General features: G+C 44.5%; 1 protein-coding gene across 1 annotated transcript in view; it reads left to right on the forward strand.

Annotated features, from left to right (window-relative positions):
* NFATC2 (nuclear factor of activated T cells 2) overlaps window positions 1–25,970 on the forward strand; it is a gene marked incomplete in the record, with an annotated part of 153,617 nt that overhangs the window by 30,980 nt on the left and 96,667 nt on the right. Inside the window, 2 exon segments of the mRNA XM_073607254.1 lie at window positions 20,620–20,822; window positions 25,764–25,936. Of these exon segments, the coding sequence (XP_073463355.1) occupies window positions 20,620–20,822; window positions 25,764–25,936 (376 nt within the window).

The raw sequence follows: 25,970 nt of genomic DNA on the forward strand, positions 1-25,970 counted from the left end.
ATCACCCCAACTGTAGTGTCCTTTGCCCCTCCCCCCGCCATAACAGTGTCCCGTGCCCCCCTGCACATCACCCCCCACTGTAGTGTCCTTTGCCCCCTCCCCCACCGCCATAACAGTGTCCTGTGCCCCCCTGCACATCACCCCCCACTATAGTGCCCTTGGCCCCCCTTTACAACACCCCCATGTAGTGTCCTCTGCCCCCCTCCCCCATAGCAGTGTCCTGTGCCCCCCCTTAAAGCAGTATCCACTGCTCCCCCTTCACATGCCCCCCCCCGCACTGTAGTGTCCTCTGCTCCCCCTATAGCAATTTCCTCTGTCCCCCTTTACATGACCCCCCCCCCCCCCGCCAATTGTAGTGTCCTATTCCCCTCTGTCCCCTTCACATCACATTCCCCCCACTGTAGTGTCCTGTGCGCTCCCCCCCTCCATATTGTCACGTGCCTTCTGCCCCCTTCACATCACCCCTCCCTGTAGTGTCCTGTGCCCCCCCTAACCAGTGTCCTCTCTCCCCCTCACACACATCTCTCCCACTGTAGTTTCTCCTGTCCTCCCATCAAGTACTACCAAAGACCGGACTTTATAGGCCAGGAAACAATAGAGAAAAAAACAATATAAATAATCACATTTATTGAAAGAATACAAAATACAGACATAATCTTCAAAAAGAGTAAAAACCATTATATATATGCATCTGTGTTATTAGTGCAGTGAGCCCTTGTGCGTCTACACGTTTCGCCGTCAGGCTTCTTCAGGACACGTCCAAGGTTCAAAGACGTAACAGATGAGAGAACGAATCTCTCTATCTTAAATTGGAATGCGCTATAATATACACCCATGACCTAGGTGAGCGACGAATTTGTCAAAATTCTGAATAGTAAGCAAGCTTCAGATTTTCTGAACAGGGGCAGGCAAAACCCTACACTCCATGCATGTATGAGGCCAGTGGAGCAACATTAACGTCCAACATATAGAGGGGAAAAACGCCCCTTAATAGAATTCAACAATGCTCATGGCTAGTAAAGCCTGAATTAGTACGCTGTACATGGAGGATGAGGTATGGGAATGTGCCCCTGGGAGACAGCTGGGTGCTGCACACCTTAATGTGTCAGTGTATGTCAGGTAGGTGAGTGTAATGGTCAGTGTATGTCAGGTAGGTGAGTGTAATGGTCAGTGTATGTCAGGTAGGTGAGTGTAATGGTCAGTGAATGTCAGGTAGGTGAGTGTAATGGTCAGTGTATGTCAGGTAGGTGAGTGTAATGGTCAGTGAATGTCAGGTAGGTGAGTGTAATGGTCAGTGTATGTCAGGTAGGTGAGTGTAATGGTCAGTGAATGTCAGGTAGGTGAGTGTAATGGTCAGTGAATGTCAGGTAGGTGAGTGTAATGGTCAGTGTATGTCAGGTAGGTGAGTGTAATGGTCAGTGTATGTCAGGTAGGTGAGGTAGGTAACACATGCCCGGTGCTGGGCTCGGACTTCGGGCTGAAGCCCTTGTTTTTTTTTGCCACCTAGCAACTCCCCTGCCTCCACTATTCCTTTTATTGGCTATTGAAATTTACAAATGCAGCAATTTAGAATTTGGATGAAAGGTTTAACACTGGGAAACACTTTTTTAAATGATAAATAGTGCATTTTCTATACAACTATATAAATCAGACCAAAATGAGGGACAAACGAAGGGGAAAGAGGGACAGATGGACATTGCTCCAAATCAGGGACAGTCCCTCGAAATCAGGGACAGTTGGGAGCTATGGGGACAGTCCCTCAAAATCAGGGACAGTTGGGAGCTATGGGGACAGTCCCTCAAAATCAGGGACAGTTGGGAGCTATGTGATTGTCTCATGGTGGCACCTAGTCAGAAATAAAGAATTTTCCCCCCGATAAAACTTTTTGAAAATTCTGTTGTTATTGGAAAGATTAAAAAGTCATTTTTCACTCTCTGACTAGCAGCCCTCACACACCTCCACAGGAGCTGGGAATTTGGCAAGTATGAATGAAGTTAAAGATGACTGCTCCTGGATACTTATATATAATCCCTTCTCAGTCCGTAATCAATGGCTGAAATCACCGAACAAATTAGCATCTTGTTTACCCAACTCACGTAAGGTAGCAAACAAGAAAGGTCCCCTTGTGTGGAATTTTTTTTCAGGAGATGAGTGTTCAACTGCCAGGGCGCCCCTCCTTCTCCCCAGTCACAGACCGGATCACGTCTGGTCAGGGTTATAATATCAGACTAATTATGCAAAAAGATTAAGAAAACGTTTTAGCAGAAAAAAAAAAAAAAATAGGATCTTTAAATCCCAAAATAGGGGATGGAAAGGCAGACATTACGTCTGGCTTTTCTTTGCTTGTGTGGCAAATGTGACTCAGGGCTCTTGGTTTAGCTCCAGCTCAAACTGTGTAGTCTTTATAGAGGGTTTTATTGTGAACAGGGCACCTTATTTTTTTTTTTTTTTTTTACGGAAATAATTTCCTTCCCAGGTGTTTGCTGTATTATAAAGCAGGTTCTTGATGCTGAAAAAGGTGTTCGTTTTGTATAAATCCAAGCTTTGCTGTAAAGAAATCGTGTATTTTTCTCTTATTTATTTTTCTTTTGGGAATAGCCCCGTAGGCTCCTGGAGGTTCAGCCATTAGCAGAGTACAGGTGTCTTTTGTTTGGTGCTCTGCTCTATGCACCAGATCCTAGGCAGGTGGAGTGAGAAGAGATGATGACAAACGGCCTCCTATACAGCCTGTATGTATCACCTGCTCTCTTGAAGTGCCTATTCAAGCTTCAACCATTACTCATACAAGTAGGGTTGCCACCTCATCCCTTTAAACCCGAACACATATGAATTACACAGGTTCTGTGGCTGATTAAGGTGGTAATTAAACTCACTTGGTGCCTTATCTGCATTAAACTAGCCTTAGAACCTGTGTAATTCATATGTGGTCGGGACGAGGTGGCAACTCTACATACAAGCAATCCTTTTAGCTCGGTACACACGGATCAAAAACTGACCTTCTCAGTAGGAACCAGACAACTTTTGGTCCATGTGTACAGCTGTGGCCAAAAGTTTTGAGAATGGCACAAATATTCATTTTTACAAAGTCTGCTGCTTCGGTTTCCATGATGGCAATTTGCATATACAGTACTTCAGATAGGGTTGCCACCTCATCCCTTTAAACCCAAACACATATGAATTACACAGGTTCTGAGGCTAATTTAATTCAGACAAGTCACCAAGTGAGTTTAATTACCACCTTAATCAGCCACAGAACCTGTGTAATTATTATGTGTTTGGATTTAAAGGGATGAGGTGGCAACCATAACTTCCAGAATGTTAGGAAGAGTGATCAGATGAATTGAAATTAATTTCAAAGTCCCTCCTTGCCATGAATATGAACTTAATCCCGTAAAAAAGATTTCCACTGCATTTGTGAAGAAGGCTTCTGGGTGCTCAAAGAAGTTCAGCAAGCTCCAGGACCGTCTCCTACAGATGATTCAGCTGTGGGATCGGTGGCACCACCAGTGCAGAGCTTGCTCAGGAATGGCAGCAGGCGGGTGTGAGGACATCGGCACGTACAGTGAGGAGAAGACTTTTGGAGGATGGCCTGGTGTCAAGAAGGGCAGCAAAGAAGCCACTTCTCTCCAGGAAAAACATCAGGGACAGACGGATATTCTGCAAAAGGTACAGGGATTGGACTGCTGAGGACTGGGGGAGAAACTGGGGTTTCTCTGATGAATCTCCTTTCCGATTGTTTGGGGCATCCGGGAAAAATCTTGTCTGGAGAAGAAAAGGTGAGCACTACCTTCAGTCCTGTGTCATGCCAACAGTAAAGCATCCTGAGACCATTCATGTGTGGGGTTGCTTCTCAGCCAAGGGAGTGGGCTCACTCACAATTTTGCTTAAGAACACAGCCATGAATATAAAATGGTACAAAAACATCCTCCGAGAGCAACTTCTCCCAACCATCCAAGAACAGTTTAGTGAGGAACAATGCCTTTTCCAGCATGATGGAGCACCTTGCCATAAAGCAAAAGTGATCATCAAATGGCTTTAGGAACAAAACATTGAAATGTTGGGTCCATGGCCAGGAAACTCCCCAGACCTTAATCCCATTGAGAACTTGTTGTCAATCCTCAAGAGGCAAATTCCAAGCATTGATTATGCAAAAATGGGTTGCCATCAGTCAGGATGTGGCCCAGAAGTTGATGACAACATGCCAGGGAGAATTACAGAGGTCTTGAAAAAGAAGGATCAATACTGCAAATATTGGGGGTTATTTACGAAAGGCAAATCCACTTTGCACTACAAGTGCACTTGGAAGTGCAGTCGCTCTAAATCTAAAGGGGTAGATCTGAAATGAGGGGAAGTTCTGCTGATTTTATCATCTAATTATTATTATTATACAGGATTTATATAGCGCCAACAGTTTACGCAGCGCTTTATAATATAAAAGGGAGACAATACAGTTATAATACAAGAAGATACAGGAGGATTAAGAGGGCAATGCTCAGAAGAGCTTACAATCTAATAGGGTGGGGCAGGTTGCACAAAATGTTGTAACTGTGGAGAATGAGCTGATGGAAGTGGTAGAGGATTAGTTGGAGACGTGATAGGCTGTTCTGAAGAGATGAGTTTTCAGGGATCGCCTGAAGGTAGCAAGAGTAGGGGATAGCCTGACCGGTGGAGGTAATGAGTTCCAGAGGATGGGAGAGGCTCTGGAGAAATCCTGGAGACGAGCATGGGAGGAGGAGATGAGAGAGCTTGAGAGTAGGAGGTCTTGAGAAGAGCGGAGAGAGCGATTTGGGTGATATTTGGAGACAAGATTGGTGATGTAGCTCGGGGCAGAGTTGTGAATTGCTTTGTATGTTGTGGTTAGTATTTTGAATTTAATTCACTGGGTGATTGGGAGCCAGTGTAGGGATTGGAGGAGAGGGTTGGCAGACACTGAGCGGTTGGTAAGGTGGATAAGTCTGGCAGCAGCAAGTCTTCGCAGTCAGCAGTCATCTGCTGGAGTATTACAAGTTACAGCAAGCCTTAAAAAGCTATCTGGAGGAGCAGTAAGTAGACTGAATGGAAAGGACAAATTCCAAGAGCCAATGTACCTAAGGCTTGGCCATACATGGGTGATTTTTTTTTTCGCCATTCAATCAGTGGGTTGAGTGGAAAAAAGTGACCTCATTCAAATTTGATGTGGATGGGGGAATCCTCCTCTCTGTTTCATTTTATTCTGATGATGAGGAGACTCCCCCGCCGTCAGAATACACAGATCAGGGCTGTAGCCTATTGCCTATGGCCGGGGCATATTAACCGCAAGGCAAACTAGGCGTTTGCCTGGGGCGGCATTTTTTAGGGGGGCAGTGTCTGTACTGGGATGATATACAGCTGCAGACATCACTCCGGTACTGTTCTTTTAGAGCCAGTGGTCGGCTCTCTTTTTATATGTCAGAAACCATGAAAACAGACTGAGAAAGAAGTACAGTTAAATCACACTTGTTTATTAATAAAAAATAAATAAAACAAACATAGTCAAAACATAGCCAGAGTTCAGGAACGAATAGTCAGACAAGCCAAACGCCAGGGAGCCGGAGATGAGCGTAGTAAAACAGCAAGCAGGATTCGGAGCCAGAAGGGATGTCAGCCAAGCAAGTCTTTTAACAGGAATGCAGGAGAGCGTCTCTGTGATGTTGACCAAGGCGAAGGCAGAGATCCTCTGGCCTGAAGTAGGCAGGACTGACGAGCAGGATATCATCAACAGCTGAGTAACTGTGGAGAGAGATGGGAGCTGGCAATTAGCCGACAGCTGAGCGGCCAGCTCAGAGAAGGAGGGGCTGAGCCCAGCCCTGACATAATAGCAATTTAGAGCAGCTTACTAGCCGCTCAATTGCTATTTCAAGCAGCAGGAGCAGACGTCCCCCCCCCCCACACACACACTTCCACTGCTTTCCCACTGGACAGCCAAGCAAAGCCAGGATCAGTAAGACCCCTCTCTGGTGGCGCTTTGCAGACGCTAAAAATAGTGCCTGCAAAGCGCCCTGAAACAGCGCTACAGTCTCCGAGGGCTTTCACACTGGAGCGGTGCGCTGGCAGGATGCTAAAAAAACTCCTGCAAGCAGCATCTTTGGAGCGGTGAAGGAGCGGTTTATACACCGAAATCAATGGGGCAGCGCGGTTATACCGCCGGCAGCGGAGCTTTGCGGGCGGTTTTGACCCTTTTTCGGCCGCTAGCAGGGGTTAAAACTGCCCCGCTAGCGGCCGAATAGCTCAGCTAAAATGACGGTAAAGCGGCGCTAAATATAGCCCCGCTTTACCGCCGACATCCCCACCTCTCCAGTGTTAAAGGGGCCTAACAGTAAACTGGAAGCAATGACATCACTTCTGGTTTACTTGGGAACCATCGGCGCCAGTTTTGAAAAATCGAAAAGCATTCAAAAACATCGATCTCTGTGTTTTGAATGTTTTTAACTCCATAAAGAGGACCTGTCACTTGCCTATTGCTGTCACAAGGATGTTTACATTCCTTGTGACAGCAATAAAAGTAATTGAAAAAATAAAGCAAAAGTGTAAAAAAATATATATATATATATTTTTTTTCAATTAATAATTTACTTATTTATTTATTGTTTACACTGTTGCTTTATTATGATGCTGTTTGTTCACTAAGGTTCTCTAACAAACCTCTGAGGCCACACAGGTGGACTCTATTTACTAATTAGGTGACTTCTGAAGACAATTGGTTCCACTAGATTTTAGTTAGGGGTATCAGAGTAAGGGTCGGTTCACACATGGGCAACACGACTTTAGCGCGACTTTGTACCGCGACTTCAACGCGGCTTCAGCGCGACTTTAGCGCGACTTCAGCGCGACTTCGGCAAATTACGAGGCGACTTGAAGTCGCCTCCATGACAGGCGACTTCGCCTGTGGCCAATCACCTCTCTGGGAGGGAGGGGGGGAGGGAGGGGTTTTCTCTGCAAAGTCGCTTGACTTTACAGAGAGATCCGACTTGCAGGCGACTTACATTGAGTTGAATGGGTACAAGTCGCCTACAAGTCGGATAGAAGTAGTACAGGAGTCTTTTCTGAAGTCGGAGCGACTTCAGTAGTGTCAATTAAGACGCTCCCATTGCCTACCATGTTAACCTAAATGCAAAGCGACTTGGGGCGACTTGGGGCGACTTGAGGGCGTACAAGTCGGATCCCAAGTCGCCCCAGTGTGAACCGACCCTAAAGGGGGCTGAATACAAATGCCCCCCCCCCCCCCCCCCCCCACTTCTCAGATATTTATTTGTAAAAGATTTTAAAAACCATTTATCATTTTCCTTCCACTTCACAATTATGTGCCACTTTGTGTTGGTCTGTCACATAAAATCCCAATAAAATACATTTACGTTTTTTGGTTGTAACATGACAAAATGTGGAAAATGTCAAGGGGTATGAATACTTTTTCAAGGCGCTGTAGGAGTCCTGTCACAGATTCGGCTGATCGGTCCTTGAGATCTCTGCTGCGTTCGTCTACTCCCATGCTGGAAGCAGTAATCCAAACGTTTGCCAATATGTGCAGAATGCAGATGAATGAAAGGACTATTTTTGCTTCTTTTTTTTTATTTATCTTTTGTCTGTGGGCAGCTTTGGACTATTTCTGCCTACAGATGAAAAGGAGAAAGTTATCAGACCTGTCAGCTCACTACTCCTGACAAGTTGGCACTGGGACTGTCTGCGGGGTGTTTGCTCTTCCTCCTCTCATACATAACCATAAACTGGAAAGCTTGTAAAGAAATAAATAGAATTACCATGAGGTGATTGGAGTGCATTAACCACTTCAGCCCCGGAAGATTTGGCTGCTCAATGACCAGAGCATTTTTTACGATTCGGCACTGCTTCGCTTTAACTGACAATTGCGCGGTCGTGCGACGCTGTACCCAAACAAAATTGACGTCCTTTTTTCCCCACAAATAGAGCTTTCTTTTGGTGGTATTTGATCACCTCTGCGTTTTTATTTTTCGCGCTATAAACAAAAAAAGAGCGACAATTTTGAAAAAAAACACAATATTTTGTACTTTTTGCTATAATAAATATCCTTAAATTAAAGAAAAAACAAAAAACATTTTTTCCTCAGTTTAGGCTGATATATATTCTTCTACATATTTTTTAAATATTATAGCGTCTACAAAATAGGGGAAAGATTTATGGCATTTTTAGTATTTTTTTTTTTTTTCACTAGTAATAGCGGTGATCAGCGATTGTTATCGGAACTGCGCCATTGCGGCGGACACATTTTTTGGACCAGTGACAATTATACAGCGATCACTGCTATAAAAATGCACTGATTACAGTGTAAATGTCACTGGCAGGGAAGGGGTTAACACTAGGGGGCGATCAAGGTGTTAACTGTGTTCCCTAGGTGTGTTCTAATTGTGGGGGGGGGGGGGGGGGGGAGGGGACTAACTAGAGGAGATGACAGATGTGGTTCCTAGCTAGTAGGATCTCACAATCTGCCTCTGCTCTCCTCACAGAACAGGGATTTGTGTGTTTACATTACATGTTTTGACTCTCGTGCCTGCGGTGATATATCACCATGTATAAATACATAAGGGGGGATATGATCACCAGGTATAAATACATAAGGGGGGATATGATCACCATGTATAAATATATAAGGGGGGATATGATCGCCATGTATAAATATATAAGGGGGGATATGATCACCATGTATAAATACATAAGGGAGGATATGATCACCATGTATAAATATATAAGGGGGGATATGATCACCATGTATAAATATATAAGGGGGGATATGATCACCATGTATAAATATATAAGGGGGGATATGATCTCCATGTATAAATATATAAGGGAGGATATGATCACCATGTATAAATACATAAGGGAGGATATGATCACCATGTATAAATATATAAGGGGGGATATGATCTCCATGTATAAATATATAAGGGAGGATATGATCTCCATGTATAAATACATAAGGGGGGATATGAGTACCATGTATAAATATATGAGGGGGGATATGATTACATGTATAAATACATAAGGGGGGATATGATCTCCGGGTATAAATACATAAGGGGGGATATGATCTCTGGGTATAAATACATAAGGGGGGATATGATCACCATGTATAAATACATAAGGGGGGATATGGGTACCATGTATAAATACATAAGGGGAGATATGATCTCCAGGTATAAATATATAAGGGGTCCATATAGTGAATTTGGTGTTGAGTTATTCACTTTATGGTCATCACAGAGGACAAGGGGGCACTCTTTACGTCTAGAGGAAAAGAGATTTCATCTCCAAATACGGAAAGGTTTCTTCACAGTAAGAGCTGTGAAAATGTGGAATAGACTCCCTCCAGAGGTGGTTCTGGCCAGCTCAGTAGATTGCTTTAAGAAAGACCTGGATACTTTCCTAAATGTACATAATATAATTGGGTACTAATATTTATAGGTAACGTTGATCCGGGGAATATCCGATTGCCTCTCTGGGATCAGAAAGGAATTTTTCCCCTGCTGGAGCAAATTGGATCCTGCTTTGCTGAGCTTGTCTTGCATACACACGGTCGCACAAATGTTGTCGGAAATTCCGAGCGCCATGAACGCGATGACGTACAACACGTACGACGAGCCGAGGAAAAATGAAGTTCAATAGCCAGTGCGGCTCCTTCTGCTTGGTTCCGAGCATGCGTGGAACTTTTTTTGTGCGTCGGAATTGTGTATACACACGCTCGGAATTTACGAGAACGGATTTTGTTGTCGGAAAATTTGAGATCCAGATCTCAAATTTTGTGTGACGGAAATTCCGACGGAAAATGTGTGATGGAGCCTACACACGGTTGGAATTTCCGACAACAAGCTCCCATCGCACATTTTCCGTCGGGAAAATCCAACCGCGTGTACAGGGCATAACTATGTAGCTGTAGACTTTATCGGGTTTTGGAGTTTTGCTACTAAATGTAGAACGAAGATGGAATCAATTTTGTTAGCTGTGTTTGTTTTTTTCCTTAACTCTGTTCATGTGGCGTTCATGTTCTCCCTGTAATGACACTCGAAGCCGCCAATGTTGGGTCATAAATCCAGAGACCTTTTAGAAGTAAATGATTCTTAGGTACACACAGTGAGCACAGAACAGCAGTCCTTTAAGTCATAATAAAAAAAAACGATCTCCTTTACTGAGTCCGTCAGACTTTCCTGCATGAAATATCCAGAGAGCAGATCTGTCTGTCTCCCTGATTCACAATAAGTTCTGTCTAGGGTAATGCCGGGATCATCTGGTATCCGGTCTGTCCGGGGGTGACACTGCCCAATTCTGGGCCAGAACTTCATAAAATAGCAGACAGAAAACACGCCAAGGGGAATGAGTCCATACTTGGCAGACACAGAAAAGGTGTTCTTTTATGTTATGTGTCAATGGAACATGTCAAAGAAAACAGCAAAAGTTAATTATTATAGCCAACTATCAGGTGAGACGAGCGTAGCCGGGCACCGGATTATTGTACAAGATGCTATATAACACTGCGTTCATTGTCTTCTAGTTTTAAAGCGTAATTCAAACCCAAAAACTAAAAAGTTTTTTTTACATTGCAGCCTACTATTCCTTATACACTGTATTACCAAAAGTATTGGGACGCCTGCCTTTACACGCACAAGAGCTTTAATGGAATCCCAGTCTTAAGCCTCATACACGCGATCGGATTGTTGGCCAACAAAAGCGTCAGACTTTTGTCTGAAGGGCGTGTGCCGGGAACTTGTCTTGGCATACAAACGGCACACAATTGTCGGCCAACAGACACGAACGTAGTGACGTACGACGTGGGATTTCAGCTCTTGAGCGCCACCCTTTTGGCGCCTTCTGCTAATGTCGTGTTTGGTGAGCATTGATTCCGAGCATGCCTGTTTTTGTACTTTGGACTTTTGTGTGATGGACTTGTGTGTACACATGATCGGAAAATTTACTAGCCTGCCATCCAACATTTGTTGGCGGAAAGTTGGACAACCATTGTCTGAAGGAGCGTACTAACGGTCGGATTTTAGGCCAACAGTCTGTCATCACACAATTTCCGTGACGAAAATCCGATCGTGTGTACAAGGCTTTATTCTGTAGGGTTCAATATTGAGTTCTTCTGGGAAGGCCGTCCACAAGGTTTAGGAGTGTGTCTATGGGAATGTTTGACCATTCTTCCAGAAGAGAATTGGTGAGGTCAGGCACCGATGTTGGCCTGGCTCGCAGTCTGCACTGTAATTTATCCCAAAGGTGTTCTATCGGGTTGAGGTCAGGACCTCAACCTGATAGAACTTGACTGTGCAGGCCAGTCAAGTTCCTCCACCCCAAACTCGCTCATCCATATCTTTATGGACCTTGCTTTGTGCACTGGTCCAAATCATTTGGTGGAGGGGGGATTATGGTGTGGGGTTGTTTTTCATGGGTTGGGCTTGGCCCCTTAGTTCCAGTGAAGGGAAATCTTAAGGCGTCAACATACCAAAAGATTTTGGACAATTTCAAGATCCCAACTTTGTGGGAACAGTTTGGTGATGGCCCCTTCCTGTTCCAACATGACTGCACGCCAGTGCACACAGCAAGGTCTCATTAGCTCTAATTAGCCACAGTTGTCCTTGAACAGCAAGTAAGAGGAAATACAGAAGTTAACAGGTGTCATCAGAACAGGAAGTTGGGAGGAATCAATCAATGGTGACAGCTGTTTATGGTGAGCTTTCCTCTCAGTCTGGGATTATTTTCTCCCACTTCTTGTGAGGTCAGGCTTCCCTGCAGTACACCAATAGGCAAAAAAACCCACAAAGACATGACCGACCAGAAAGTATATTTGTAGTTGGTTGCACATGGAGGGTATTGGTGAAGTATGATTAATTTTATAAAGAAATAATCAACTGGTATTCAAAATTAATAATTTTCATATCACAGAAAAATTGGCAAAAATGTGTTTGGTTAGCAACTGTAAGATTTGTTTACAATGAGTTGAGCAGGAAGTGTGGAAAAACCCAGAACTTAGCTCCAAGGCCTGATTCACACCTATGCAGTTCACTTTTGATCCATTTCTGCTGTGCGTTTTGCAGTTTATTTTGCACCTGGGATTTTGCTGCGATTTTGCGTTTTGCATTTTTTTATGCTTTTCTTGTTTGGTCAATTTTGCTTTTTTTTATGCTTTTTTATGCTTTTCTTGTTTGGTCAATTTTGCTTTTATTATGCTTTTTTATGCTTTTCTTGTTTGGTCAATTTTGCTTTTATTATGCTTTTTTATGCTTTTCTTGTTTGGTCAATTTGTTGTTAGGCAGATTTTAAAAAATGCGAATCGTGGCCGAAAAAGCATTACATGCTTTTCTGGAGCTTCTCTATTGAACCAAAAAAAGCATCGTCTTGCATTTAAAAAAGTTCCTGACCCTTTCCAAAAAAACACAGCGGCTGAAAAAAGCATAGATGTGAACGTGTCCCATAGGAAACCATGTTAAATGGTCTGTTGTACATTTCGGGAAAAAGGACCAAAAACAAAAAACAAAACACATAGGTGTGACCCAGGCCTTCGTAAATCACCCCCAGGGGCTTTTACCTGTAAATATGTAAGGCCACTTTCACACATGGGGACCATTTGATGGATGAAAAACAGATGTAAATGGATGATCATCCATTTAAATCGGCTTCGGTAAACGTCTGTTTTTTGGAACGGATCAAAGCCCTATTTTTCTTCCATTATAAAAATTAATCACACAAAAAAATGGATGTAAATGGTCTGTTTTTGCATGAAAAAATTGCTCCGGGACTCAAGTGGTTAAGGACTGGCGGATGTGAAAAACTGATTCAAAAACTGATTTTCTTTGAAAAAATGTGACTGAACTGATGAAACGATCGGTCCGCAGTTGTGAAAGGGCCTTGCATTTGGCTTATTTCAGTGTTTGTTTTTTATTCTCTTGGGTTCTTTAGACTGGCATTTTATATATATTTTTATATATATATATATATAAATATATATACAGTGGAAATAATAATTTAATCCCTGCAGATTTTCAAAGTTTGCTCACTTACAATGAAGTGAAGGGTCCATCATTTTTATCACAGGTGTATTATAAATGATAGAGACAGAATATCAACCAAAAATCCAGAAAAAAAAACACATGACACAAATGTTATAAATTGAGTCGCAGTTCAGTGAGTAAAATAAGTATTTGATCTCCTACCAACCAACAATAATTCTGGCTCCCCCAGACTGGCTACAGTATGTGGTCATGGGGTACACAGATTAGTCCTGTCAATATAAGTAGGTTCTCCTAACGGTTATGTGCATAAAAGACACCTGTCCATAGAATCTCTTTCTTCTATTCAATCCTCACCATGATGGGCAAGAGCAAAGAGCTGTCAAAGGACATCAGGGACAACATTGAAGACCTGCACAAGGCTGGAATAAAGGGCAACAAGACTATCACCAAGAAGTTTTGTGAGAAGGAGACAACTGTTGGAGTGATTATTCGCAAATGGAAGAAATACAAAACAACCATCAATCGCCCTCGGTCTGGAGCTCCATGCGAGATTTCTCCTCATGGGGTAAGGATGATCATGAGAAAAGTGAGGGACCAGCCCAGAACTACACGGGAGGAGCTTGTGAATGATCTCAAGGCATTTGGGACCACAGTCACCAAACAAACCATTGATAACACAATATGCCGCCATGGATTGAAACCCTCCTCAGGCTGGGTTCACACTATATGTGGCGCGGGGGGCACATCAGGGGGTCCGGTGCGTCCCCATTCAGACTTGAAATGGAGCCAAAGACGCACAGGGCCCTTCTGCTGTGAGCTCCGCGGCTGCCCAGGAGATGTGTGAGCTGGCTCCATAGGGAGCTGGGTACACTTTCCTGTCATGTGAATTGGATGGGGGAGTAGAGTTGCCACCTCATCCCTTTAAACCCGAACACCTTTGAATTACACAGGTTCTGAGACTAATTAAATGCAAATAAGGCACCAAGTGAGTCTAATTACCACCTTAATCAGCTACGGAACCTGTGTAATTAATATGTGTTTGGGTTTAAAGGGATGAGGTGGCAACCATAAGGTGGGGAAACCCCCATCCAATTCACATAAGTGAGAACCCAGCCTCAAGAAGGCACATGTACAGGCCCGTATAAAGTTCGCCAATGAACATCTAATTCAGAGAAGGATTGGGAGAAAGTGCTGTGGTCAGATGAGACCAAAGTTGAACTCTTTGGCATTAACTCGACTCGCCGTGTTTGGAGAAAGTAAAATGCTGACTATGACCCTAAGAACACCATCTCTACAGTCAAGCATGGAGGTGGAAACATTATGCTTTGGGGCCGTTCCTCTCCTAAGGGTACAGGGCGACTTTTCTGCATTGAGGGACCAATGGATGAGGCCATGTATTGTAAAATCTTGGATGAGAACCTTCTTCCTTCAGCCAGAACACTGAAGATGGGTCATGGATGGGTCTTCCAGCATCACAAAGACCCAAAACATACCGCCAAGGCAACAAAGGAGTGTCTCAAGAAGAAGCACATCCCCCTTGACTGGCCTAGCCAGTCTCCAGACCTCAATCCTATAGAAAATTTATGGAGGGAGCTGAAACTTTGAGTTGCCAAGCGACAACCAATAAACCTTAAGGTTTTAGAGAAGATCTGTAAAGAATAGTGGACCAAAATCCCCCCTGAGATGTGTGAAAACCTGGTCATCAACTACAAGAAGCGTCTTATCTCTGTGTTTGCCAACAAGGGTTTCTCCACCAAGTACTAAGTCATGTGTTGCTTGGAGATCGAATATTTATTTTACTCACTGAACTGCAACTCAATTTATAACATTTGTATTGTGTGTTTTTTTCTGGATTTTTGGTTGATATTCTGTCTCTATCATTTAAAACACACCTATGATAAAAATTATAGACGCTTCATTTCTTTGTAAGTGGGCAAAACGTACAAAATCTGCAGGGGATCAAATCATTATTTTCCGCACTGTGTGTTGCTCTGTGTAGAACATACAGAACATTGTGTCGGGGAGACACCAAGTCATTGATTTATTCTTTGGGACAATTAAGATCCTTTTGCTTTAAAATATTCTCCAGTTTCTCAGATTGTTCTTTTATTTTATAGATGAAATTTCCAGCTGTGGGGTGAGGAGTTTGTTGTTTAGATTATGATAGAACATAGAGTATGGCTGACTTCTGAGTGTAGATCAGTGACAGGACCTCCGGCACTGCTGGGTCTGTGGTAGAGAGATCCGACCACAACCCTGTGCTGTGTGCACGGCATCGGGGACTGTCTGCAGGAGCCTCGCCACTGAGACTTCTGCCATCGCTATCACCCTCCTGACCTACATTATACCTTATACATAGCGAAACATAACATGATTTATCTATCTTTTACTGTGCCTGTGTTTTTTTTTTTTTTCAAGCTAGTAATTACTCAGCAGGATTCTAATGCTTTGCATTGAAGCCAGTCTCCAGGCAAAAAGCTAAAACACAGCTAAAATAGATAGATGTGAATTATGGTACTAATTAAGACTCAGTTCACATTGGTGCAATGCTGCGATTCCTGTGCGGGAAACCCTGCATCACACCTGAATCGCAGGTGGTTCACACTCACATCTACGAACCGCTGTGGGTGTCAATGTCAAGTTAATGACACCCCCCCCCCCAGATCGGTTCGCAGATCGCAGTGCGAACTTTGAGGCTGGGTTCACACTGGTGCGATCACAGGCATTGCATGTGATTCGCACCACATTGCTGTGCACATCACATGCAAATTCAGCCATATAAACTGTATGGCTGAAATCGCATCGCGCTCGCAACCAAAATGGCACAGGACCCTTTTTTTTTTTTTTGGTCTGCACTGGAATCCAGTGGCGACTGGTGTCTTTTTTTTGTTTTGGGGGCGGCAAACCGCAGCCCTCCCCCAAACCCCCAAACTGTCTTCCGGTCCACCGGCACTTACCCCATCTAGGCGGCAGGCACTTCGGGCAGCGGCGGGGATAAGGGCATCGGCGGACATCAGGCCGCATCGGGCAGCGGCTCCTGTGTTTTTTCCTCCTTGCTTCTGCCGTGGGTGGGCTCAGGGTGCAGAGCCCACCCAGTTGTGTGACAATAGCAAATTGATAATCACTATTATCTTCTTGATTCTCCTCCTGGCCAATCAGGAAGCGGATCCTGAGACCCGTCACCCAATTGGCCGAGAGGAGAAGCGATCCTATTGGCCGCTGAGGAGGAGGAGGGAGGAGACTCAGGGGAAGCTGTTGTGAAGCACAAGGAGGAGGAAATGCCACCCGGAGGAATCGCTGCCCCGTGACCTAGATGGGGTAAGTGCGTGGCTGCTGACTGACTGACCGGGGGGGGGTCGCCTGTGACCCAACCAGGGTGGGGAGTTATTGGTGGTGGGTGGAATGTTTGTCGTCCCTCGTCTCCCCAAAAGAAAATATACCACCAGCTGCCACTCTACACACTCCCAAACCTTGTGGACGGCCTTCCCAAGAGAGGTGAAGCTGTTATAACTGCACAGGGTGGGCCAACTCAATATTGAACCCTACGGACTAAGACTGGGATGTCATTAAAGTTCATGTGCGTGTAAAGGCAGGCATCCCAATACTTTTGGTAATATAGTGTATATTGGGCAACAGTGCTCAAACCAGCCCCATAGGTCTGGTGTAAGTAATCCCTTAGTACAGTTACAACACCATAGTGTGAACAAGCCTTACAGATGTACAAGGCTTGTCATCCTGTCGTTCTTTCAAGAAATTATGTCTAACTGCCGAGGAAGTGCAAAGTGGTGAGTTGTGTCTGCAAGACCTAGCTCAACGCTTATCTGAACCTTCCCAAAAACGGCTAGGACTGAATCTACTTTTATCAAGCATACAGGACCCACCAAAGTAGGGGATGTCAGAAGTGATCAGGGGGATTCGCCTCACCGGGTTCCCATACAAAGCCCATAACAATGTTGGTTAGAGTTGGCCTTTAAAGTCCAAGGATGGCAAGGGAAACTTTGGCTATCGGAGGAGTACAGGGCAAGGTTGCCTTTATTTATTGGTTGATCGACAAAATATTTGACTGTAGTTCCTCTTTGAAAAAAAAACACAGCAAATCATTGAGACAGAGCTCTCTTTTTATTTGTTTAGCGCAGGCGACTATCGCAAAATATTTCCATAATTTGATGAAATTGTTTTCATAAATGAAGTTTAGCCTTCTTTCTGATGCCTCTTAGCCTGGTCCATCGTGGGTGGGTGTAGACGTCAGAAGATGCAAATAAGGTAACATCTGCCTTCTGCATACACACAATCGTATTCACGACTCTCTGCTTAAACATATTTCACATGTGGGAAGCATGGTTTTTGGAGATCAGATTGTATACCAAGGAAAAAAAAAAACAGCCACTTCTTATATCCTTTAGCAGGTTTGACCTGCATTTGAAACTACGGGATTTAGCTTGTACTGCTACACGCTGGCAATGCGTACAGGTATTTGTCGCCCACAGCAGGTTGAGAATGTTTTTCATACTTCCTAATACTTAACATAACAGGTCTGAATTTGAAAGCAAGTCATTTTAAGGGCAACCCCAAACTAAAATGATATTTCATTTTTTTAATGGGCACCAGTAAGTTGTGATTTCCATCTTATGCCCCGTACACACGGTCGGATTTTCCGATGGAAAATGTCCGATCGGAGCGTGTTGTCGGAAATTCCGACCGTGTGTAGGCTCCATCGGACATTTTCCATCGGATTTTCCTGACACACAATGTTGGAGAGCAGGAGATAAAATTTTCCGACAACAAAATCCGTTCATATTTGGTGGTCCTGCCCATGATTGGTGGGATTCTGGCTTAGGGTCTATGACCTCCTTTCAACCCTTTTTCATGTACCCTTCCACAAAGACGCCCGGCATGCACTACTCCCCTGCCCCCTCCCGGGCCTTTTCTCCTACCAAAAAAAAAGATGGCCACCTATCTCTTCATTGCCGCAAAACGTGCTGTTGCTAGAGCTTGGTGGAAGCCCTCGGTTGGTATTGCAGAGGTGAAAAGCATTTTGACCACCCTCATGCTACATGAGAAGATGACCAGTGTCCTTAATGACCCCCATGCTAAGTTCCTCAAAGTGCGGAATCCATGGTGGTGCTATGCTCTCTCTCTGCCCAGCCCCCAACCAGCTTAGGTATTCTGGACCATTCTAATATACCACCCATCCCGCAGGCCCCGTGCTCTTTCCTTGTCTAATGCCCCGTACACACGGTCGGATTTTCCGATGGAAAATGTCCGATCGGAGCGTGTTGTCGGAAATTCCGACCGTGTGTGGGCTCCATCGGACATTTTCCATCGGATTTTCCGACACACAAAGTTGGAGAGCAGGAGATAAAATTTTCCGACAACAAAATCCGTTGTCGGAAATTCCGATCGTGTGTACACAAATCCGACAGACAAAGTGCCACGCATGCTCAGAATAAATAAAGAGATGAAAGCTATTGGCCACTGCCCCGTTTATAGTCCCGACGTACATGTTTTACGTCACCGCGTTTAGAACGATCGGATTTTCCGACAACTTTGTGTGATTTTGTTGTCGGAATGTCCGAACAAAGTCCGACCGTTTGTACGCCCTATAAGTCTACACCTCCTCCTTTTCCATACTTGTCTTGTCTGTTTCTCCTTCTCCCTTCTGACCTAATTCTATATCTTCTTTCTCTCTTTCCTTTCTTTCACTTTTGCTCTCCCCACTTCACCCTCCCCCACCCTGTCCCTCCCCATCCCACCCCACCACCCCCTTTTTTTTGTTTTGTTTGTTCATTTTGATTAGTCTGTTAGTCTTACCATGTCTTGGACCTCCGGGTCCAGTTATTCATTCCCACTTCCGGCACTGTGGCCAGATGCTTCTGCTATTAGCCTTTTTACATAGCTGGGGTATTACCCAAGTACCGGCTGTTATGCAATTTACCAAATACCACCTTACCTATTAAAATAACTCAGACCAGACATACTTTCTTAGGTTTAAATGGGCATAGCAGCCCTTTTATTACAATAACCAACCATGAAAGATCACTTTATTACATAATATAAGCGGTAATAAACAAAAAAACATACCATAACCTCTCATACTGAATGTAACTGCCTGCTTCTATGTCTTACGATTTTTTGAAGGCACCCTTGACTGACCAACTAGCTGTGTCTGGCACCGCCTTGCCTTTCCACGGCCCCTAGCTGCAACTTACACCGGGGGGGGGGGACAATTGTTTGGCAACTTCTACAGCCAATACAGCTAACTGCCCTAACACGTATTACTTATTATTAGGGCAGGTACACCCATACCAGAGATGGGCCCAATCCATCGTTCACCACAGAATGTAACCATCCCCGCCTTCAAAAACCCTATGACTTCTCCTGTCCGACGCTGTCCCCTGGTCCAACTGATGTTAGAGTGTCGCCTCCCACCAAGGAACCCTTAGGACCATACCCTGCCCCACCCTAACCTCCACCAATGAGGCAACACCTCATAATTCTCCCTCCTATTAACCAACGTTAAATTAACCCCTACCTGACTATAGCCTCTTTAGACAAACCCCATCATGTAGGCCTTCCGTTTATGCTGCGCCTGAGCTCCTGGCCTGTACTTTTTGAAAAAGTATGTTTGTATTTACATGAAAAGTGATGATTTCTTCCCCTGTGCAGGGCCATTTTGTCTTTCTTTTCTTCAGGCCTGTATTTTGGCATTAGCTTACTCAATAAAAATTTTTGTACCAGAAAAGAAATCGCTGCTGAGGCTGTGGTCACCCAAAAGAAAGGAAAAACGTGCAACCTTTCCGAGTTTGCAAGTAGAGAAAATCTGTCTCCACGCAGGAAAGAGCCTCGGGTGTTCCCATCCTGGGTCCTCTCTGGGATTCTCAGGCCGGTGCAAGAAGTCGGTTGCGTGCAAAAGGAGTTTGCAAAAAAGACCCGTCTGTGGTACACCAACAGGTTCTTTTTTCACAGGCTTTTTCACACAACTGACTTTTTGTGGTGTGATTTCCCCACAGAGGAACTGCAACAAATGTATTGAAGCCTCCATTTATACATTTATTCTGCATTATGAAGTATTCATCAAGGGGTGTAAGACTCTTGCCAGTTACTGGGGTCGGGGCAGGACATGATTCAACTTGAAAGCAACAATCCAAAGCTGAAATATCAGTTTTTGGTAGTTACTCTATAATTGGTTCTTCATCAGCACGTTTCGTCTCTCCTGCATTTCTCAATATACATCATACATGTGTGTAAGATTCTTGGTGCCCTGCTTTGCTCTGTGGTTCCTCCCATTGGTCCCTTCACCAGAGTCTGGGTTCACATATATGCGAATTGGATGAGTTTTTACCCACATCCAATTTTCATAACATGTGAATGTGGCCGGTTCTCAATGGTGTCGGTTCACACATGTCCGGGGCGGCCGCGGTGCTTTTTCGAAAAGGGTCCTGTGCGTTTTTTGGGTTCAGTTCAGGTGCGAATTCGGGCAAAAATTCACAGCTGAATCGGTGAACGGAAACTCACCGGACTTCGAACCACAAACCACAGCCGGACACGTGTGAACCCAGCCTCAAGGTTTCTCTTTTGGATGTATTTTGGTTATTACCAGTATTTGATCATTGTTATGTTGTATCCGCAGCTTCATGGCTACATGGAGAACAAGCCTCTGGGTCTGCAGATCTTTATTGGTACAGCTGATGAAAGGATCCTCAAGCCCCATGCCTTCTACCAGGTCCACCGCATTACAGGCAAAACAGTTACCACCACCAGCTATGAGAAGATCATAGGACATACCAAAGTTCTGGAGATCCCTCTGGAGCCCAAGAGCAACATGAGAGCAAAGTAAGTACAAACTGGTTATTGAGGGTGATTTTATTGTAGGTGACCTAATAAGCCCCATGACTGAGCAGGGCAGCCCGGCTGCGCAAATTCACGTACCTGTACGTAAATTTGAGCATGCGATCTGGGGCGCGCTGCTCCTGCTGTGATTGGAGACAGTGGGAGCCAAACAGTGGGTCTAGCGGCTGCCGGGACCCACCGATCGTTCGGAGGAAGGGCAAAACACTGATCTCTCTTTTCCTCCAGTGCATCCACTCCTCCCACAGTTAGCAAGCACTCCCTAGGAGCACACTTAACCCTTTGATCGCCCCTGGTGTTAACCCCTTCACTGCCGGTGTAATTTACTGTATACAGTGACAGTGCTTTTTTTTTTCCAGCACTGATCACTGTATTGGTGTCACTGGTCCCCAAAAAGTGTCACTTAGTGTCAGATTTGTCTGCCACAATGCAGTCCCGCTAAAAATCGCTGATTGCTGCCATTACTAGTAAAAACAATTAAAAAAAATTTAAAAAGTCCATTATTCTATCTCATAGTTTGTAGACGTGTAAACTTTTGCGCAAACCAATCAATATACGCTTATTGGGATTTTTTTTTTTTTTTTGCCAAAAATATGTAGCAGAATACATATTGACCAAAATTGATGAAGAAATTAGGTTTTTTTTATTGGATGTTTTATAACCGAAAGCAAAAAATATATATATATATTTTCAAAAATGTTGAAAAATATTTTTGTTTATAGCGCAAAAAAAAACCGCAGAGGTGATCAAATACCACCAAAAGAAAGCTCTATTTGTGGGGAAAAAAAGGATATAAATTATATTTGGATACAGTGCCGCAGGACCACGCAATTGTGAACAAGGTCATTCCACAACACTCAGGCGTCAGGTGGTGGCCGCAGTTAAATCAAGTCCTCAATCCCTTTTGGATGATGTTGCCAGCGGCCCCAGCGATCATAGTAGTAGTGTTATGACATGGTGGAATGTAGAGGAGCTATAGTGTATTAACTTTCATAAAAACTCTTTAGTTAAAAAGATACTCGCAAAGATCATAATAGGAACAGCGCGTAAAAAGTGAAAGCACGTCGCTCGGCTGAGCGAACGTGCAAAAGTGACCTCACAGCCAAGGTCCCGCCCGACTAGTTTCGTCACACCAGACGGCTTCAGGGGACTCTGATGAAAATATATTTATAATATAAATTGTATTGTTGAAAGTCGTCCACATCACACATCATTTGAAATGACGAGTGCCAAGGCGTGGGTGTATTTTCCCACAGCACAAATAGCTCACCATAAAATCATGGTTACAGCGAGTAAAAGTGAGCGGACTTCAAGTCACTGGGATTTTCCTCCAATTGCATTTTTTTTATTCTGTTTTAACCCATTGCAGGAAAATTGTGTAAACTTCAGTCTTCCAAAGAATAAACTTATAGACATGGAGCATTAACAGTACAAATAAATTATTTAAAATATAGCTTAGGGTTTAATTACCTTCTGAATGGTTGGGTCATGTGATGCGTTGCATCTGATCCATAAATAAAAAATGCTGATCTGTGGGAGTGTGCTAGAAGGTATTCGGGCTAAGAAGGTATTCAGCTTATGCTGTAGTTTCCTGGACTACTTTTCCCAGCAGCCTTTGCAGATAGTTAACCATGTGGGCCTGCATCCATTCTCTTTTGCACACTGAATTGTGAAGAACAGTGCTGTTCATGTAAATGTTAAGACTACTTGAGTCAGTCGGTAAACAGGATTTTAATAGGCTAGATCAGTGGTCTCCAAACTGTGGCCCTGGGGGGCCTATAGTGACCTTTTGCTTGCTTTTATCCGGCCCTTATACCAACATTAGGGCATAATTTCTCCCTTCACTAACACCAGTGAGGGGGCACAATTCCTCCCAATGAAGCCAACAATGGTGCACAATTCCTCCCAATGACCTAATGACCCAATTCCACCAACACTTGGGACCAATGACACCACTGATGGGGCACAGTTCCTCCTACTGATAACAACAATGGTGCACAATTTCTCCTAATGACCCAATGCCACCAACAATTGGGCCCAATGACACCACTGATGGAGCACAATTCCTCCCAATGCCACCAACAATTGGGCCCAATGACACCACTGATAGGGCACAATTTCTCCTACTGACACAAACAATGAGGCACAATTCATCCGAAAGACACCAACAATTGGGCCCATTGACATCAACGATTGGCACAATTCCTGCCAATGACGCCAACAATTGGGACCAATGACACCACTGATGGGGCACAATTCCTCCTACTGACACCAACAATGAGGCACAATTCATCTGAAAGACGCCAACAATTGGGCCCATTGACATCAACGATGGGCACAACTCCTCCCAATGACTCCAACAATTGGGCCCAATGACACCAGTGACTGGGCCTGAATCCTCCCAATTACACCAACTTTGGGTCACAATTCCTCCTACTGACACACCAAAGATGGGGCATTGTTTTTTTCGAGATCTTTTCTACTCCCAATGGCTACAGTCCGCCCCCCCCCCCCCCCCCCAAGTCTGATGGACAGTAAACTTTCCCCTTGTTTGGAAAGTTTGGAGACCCCTGGGCTAGATAGCCAGCAGCATTAGATATTTGACCAAGCTGAGTTGCTCTACAAAGGTAGCAGTTTATCCATTGAGCCACATCTTTAATCACTTTTTGGGACTTGTCCTTAGTCTGCTTGTCTTCAGCAAACTGTTTGTGGGCTTTCTTGTGCATCATCTTTAGAAGAGGCTTCCTTCTGGGACAACAGCCACGCAGACTAATTTGATGCAGTGTGCGGCGTATGGTCTGAGCACTGACAGGCTGACCCCCCCACTCCTTCAACCTCTGCAGCAATGCTGGCAGCACTCATACGTCTATTTCCCAAAGACAACCTCTGGATATGACGTTGAGCATGTGCACTCAACTTTTTCGGTTGACCATGGCGAGGCCTGTTCTAAGTGGAACAGGCCTCGTCATAGAAGGTTCGAATCTCGGTGGGTTCTGCAGGAACCGGGTGAAATTTTGAATGTATGGGCAGGCTGATCGATCAGCTTGGGTACATTCAGCCTGCCCATACATGGTTCGAATCTTGGCCAGTTCCTGCTGAACCGGCCAATGGTCAGCATAAGGCAGCCCATACATTCTTTTTTTTTCATTCAGCCAGTGGGTTTTCCCTCATCCACACATTCAAATACTACTCCCGGTGTGGTACTTTAGACAGCAGGAAGCCTTCCACCACCATCAGAATACAATGATCACTGCTGCCGGTTATTGCCGACAGCATGGATCGCTCTGTTAAAATCTTGACAGGCTGGTTGTATAGAATCAGCCTGCCCATACTTGGATCGAAATGGCCAAGTTTCGATCCATGTATGGCTGGCTTAAATGAAAGTGGAGCTTTTGTCCCTTGAAAACCAATCTTTCCCGTGTTATATATTCCATTGGATTGGTTGCTGAGACCCCGGACAGCTCCAGCTTTGCTCCATTTTTTCTTTTACCAGCCCTAACATATCAGTACATGCATAGAACTCTATTAGGTGAATGAAAGCAAAGTGTTTACTGTACCTTGTGAATAGTTATCAGAGTATACATCCCACAACATAATTCAGATCTTAGATAAGTGGTTGGCTCGTTTTTCTTTTTCTGTGTAAATGTCACATTCGCTGTTGTTGGTTGTTTTCTGTAGTATTGGGTATTTTGCAGGAAATAGTTTTTTTTGTTTTGTGGTAGTGTTTTCCAGCTCTTATCGCAACATCCTCCCTCCGTAGATGCTCATCTGTGTTTAAAGCGGCATTAGACCCAAAAGTAAAATTGATGATATTTCAGCTAAACAGTTCTTAGATGAGGTGTCTGCATTCGTTCGATCCGGCCAGTAAATCTGTTATTTTTCAACTTCCTTTAAAGGGGTTGTAAACCTAATCTTTTGCATTAAGGTGAAAAAACACCTGGCAGTCACCGCCCCCCCCCCCCCCCTGTTTTACTTACCTGAGCCCCTTCATCTCCTCATTGGGGACGCTCTGTCCACGGGGTCCCAGCTCTTGATTGGATAGATTGATAGCAGCGCAGCCATTGGCTCCACTGCTGTCAAGCAAATCCAATGACACGGGCGTCGGGGGGGGGCGGGGCTGAGTCCGGCATTCGTGTCTATGGAGGCAAATACTTCTCTTAGGGGGTTATCTGATAAGAGGAGGAGCCGTGAGAGCCGCCGAGGGACCCCAGAAGAGGAGGATCGGGGGCCACTCTGTGCAAAACTATCTGCACAGTGGAGGTAAGTATGATATGTTTGTTGTTTAAAAAAAATTAAAAAACTAACCTTTACAATCACTTCAAGCCTGGCACACACGAGCGAATTATCAGGTGGCATCGGCCAGTTCCACTGACACTAACGACGGGGCACTATTCATCCCACTGACACTAACGATGGGGCACTATTCTTCCACTGACACCAAAGTTGGGTCACTATACCTCCCACTGACACTAATGATGGGGCACTATTCTTCTACTGACACTGACTTCTGTGGATTGTGCTTCTTCTACCTCCTATCATTACCCCAGCAGTCATCAGATCACTGGTCATAGGTGACATTAGTGAGCCAAGTCCCGTCTCTACCAATATGGCCGCCTCCAATCAGAAATACAATGCAGAACAAGGCAATTATAAGTCAGTAATATGGAAACGATCAGCTCCAGGGAGACAGCCGGCAATACCGGTGATCGGTACTTCCAGAGTTCAGGACCTGCGGCAAGCAGAAGTTCTCATGTAGTCATCCGGTGTATAAATAATTCTCAGCGGTAAGTTTACAACACAATATACACTTTTTATTTTCTAGTAATCAGCGTTGTATGGGAAGAGTACAATTCAGTGTTTATTGTCACCTGTGGATTCTCTCTGCTTAGCTGATCGTGTGACTTGCTCTGTGTTCTCTGATGACAGTATTGATTGCGCCGGAATCTTGAAGTTAAAAAACGCAGATATTGAACTGAGGAAAGGTGAGACGGACATCGGGAGGAAGAACACCAGAGTGCGCCTCGTCTTCCGAGTCCACATTCCAGAGGCCAGCGGGAGGATCGTTTCCTTGCAAGTGGCGTCCAATCCGATCGAATGCTGTGAGTGACCTTATTAATTCCTTTATGAAAAGTC

This window comes from Aquarana catesbeiana, linkage group LG12 (genome assembly GCF_042186555.1).
Source record: "Aquarana catesbeiana isolate 2022-GZ linkage group LG12, ASM4218655v1, whole genome shotgun sequence".
NCBI lineage: Eukaryota > Metazoa > Chordata > Amphibia > Anura > Ranidae > Aquarana > Aquarana catesbeiana.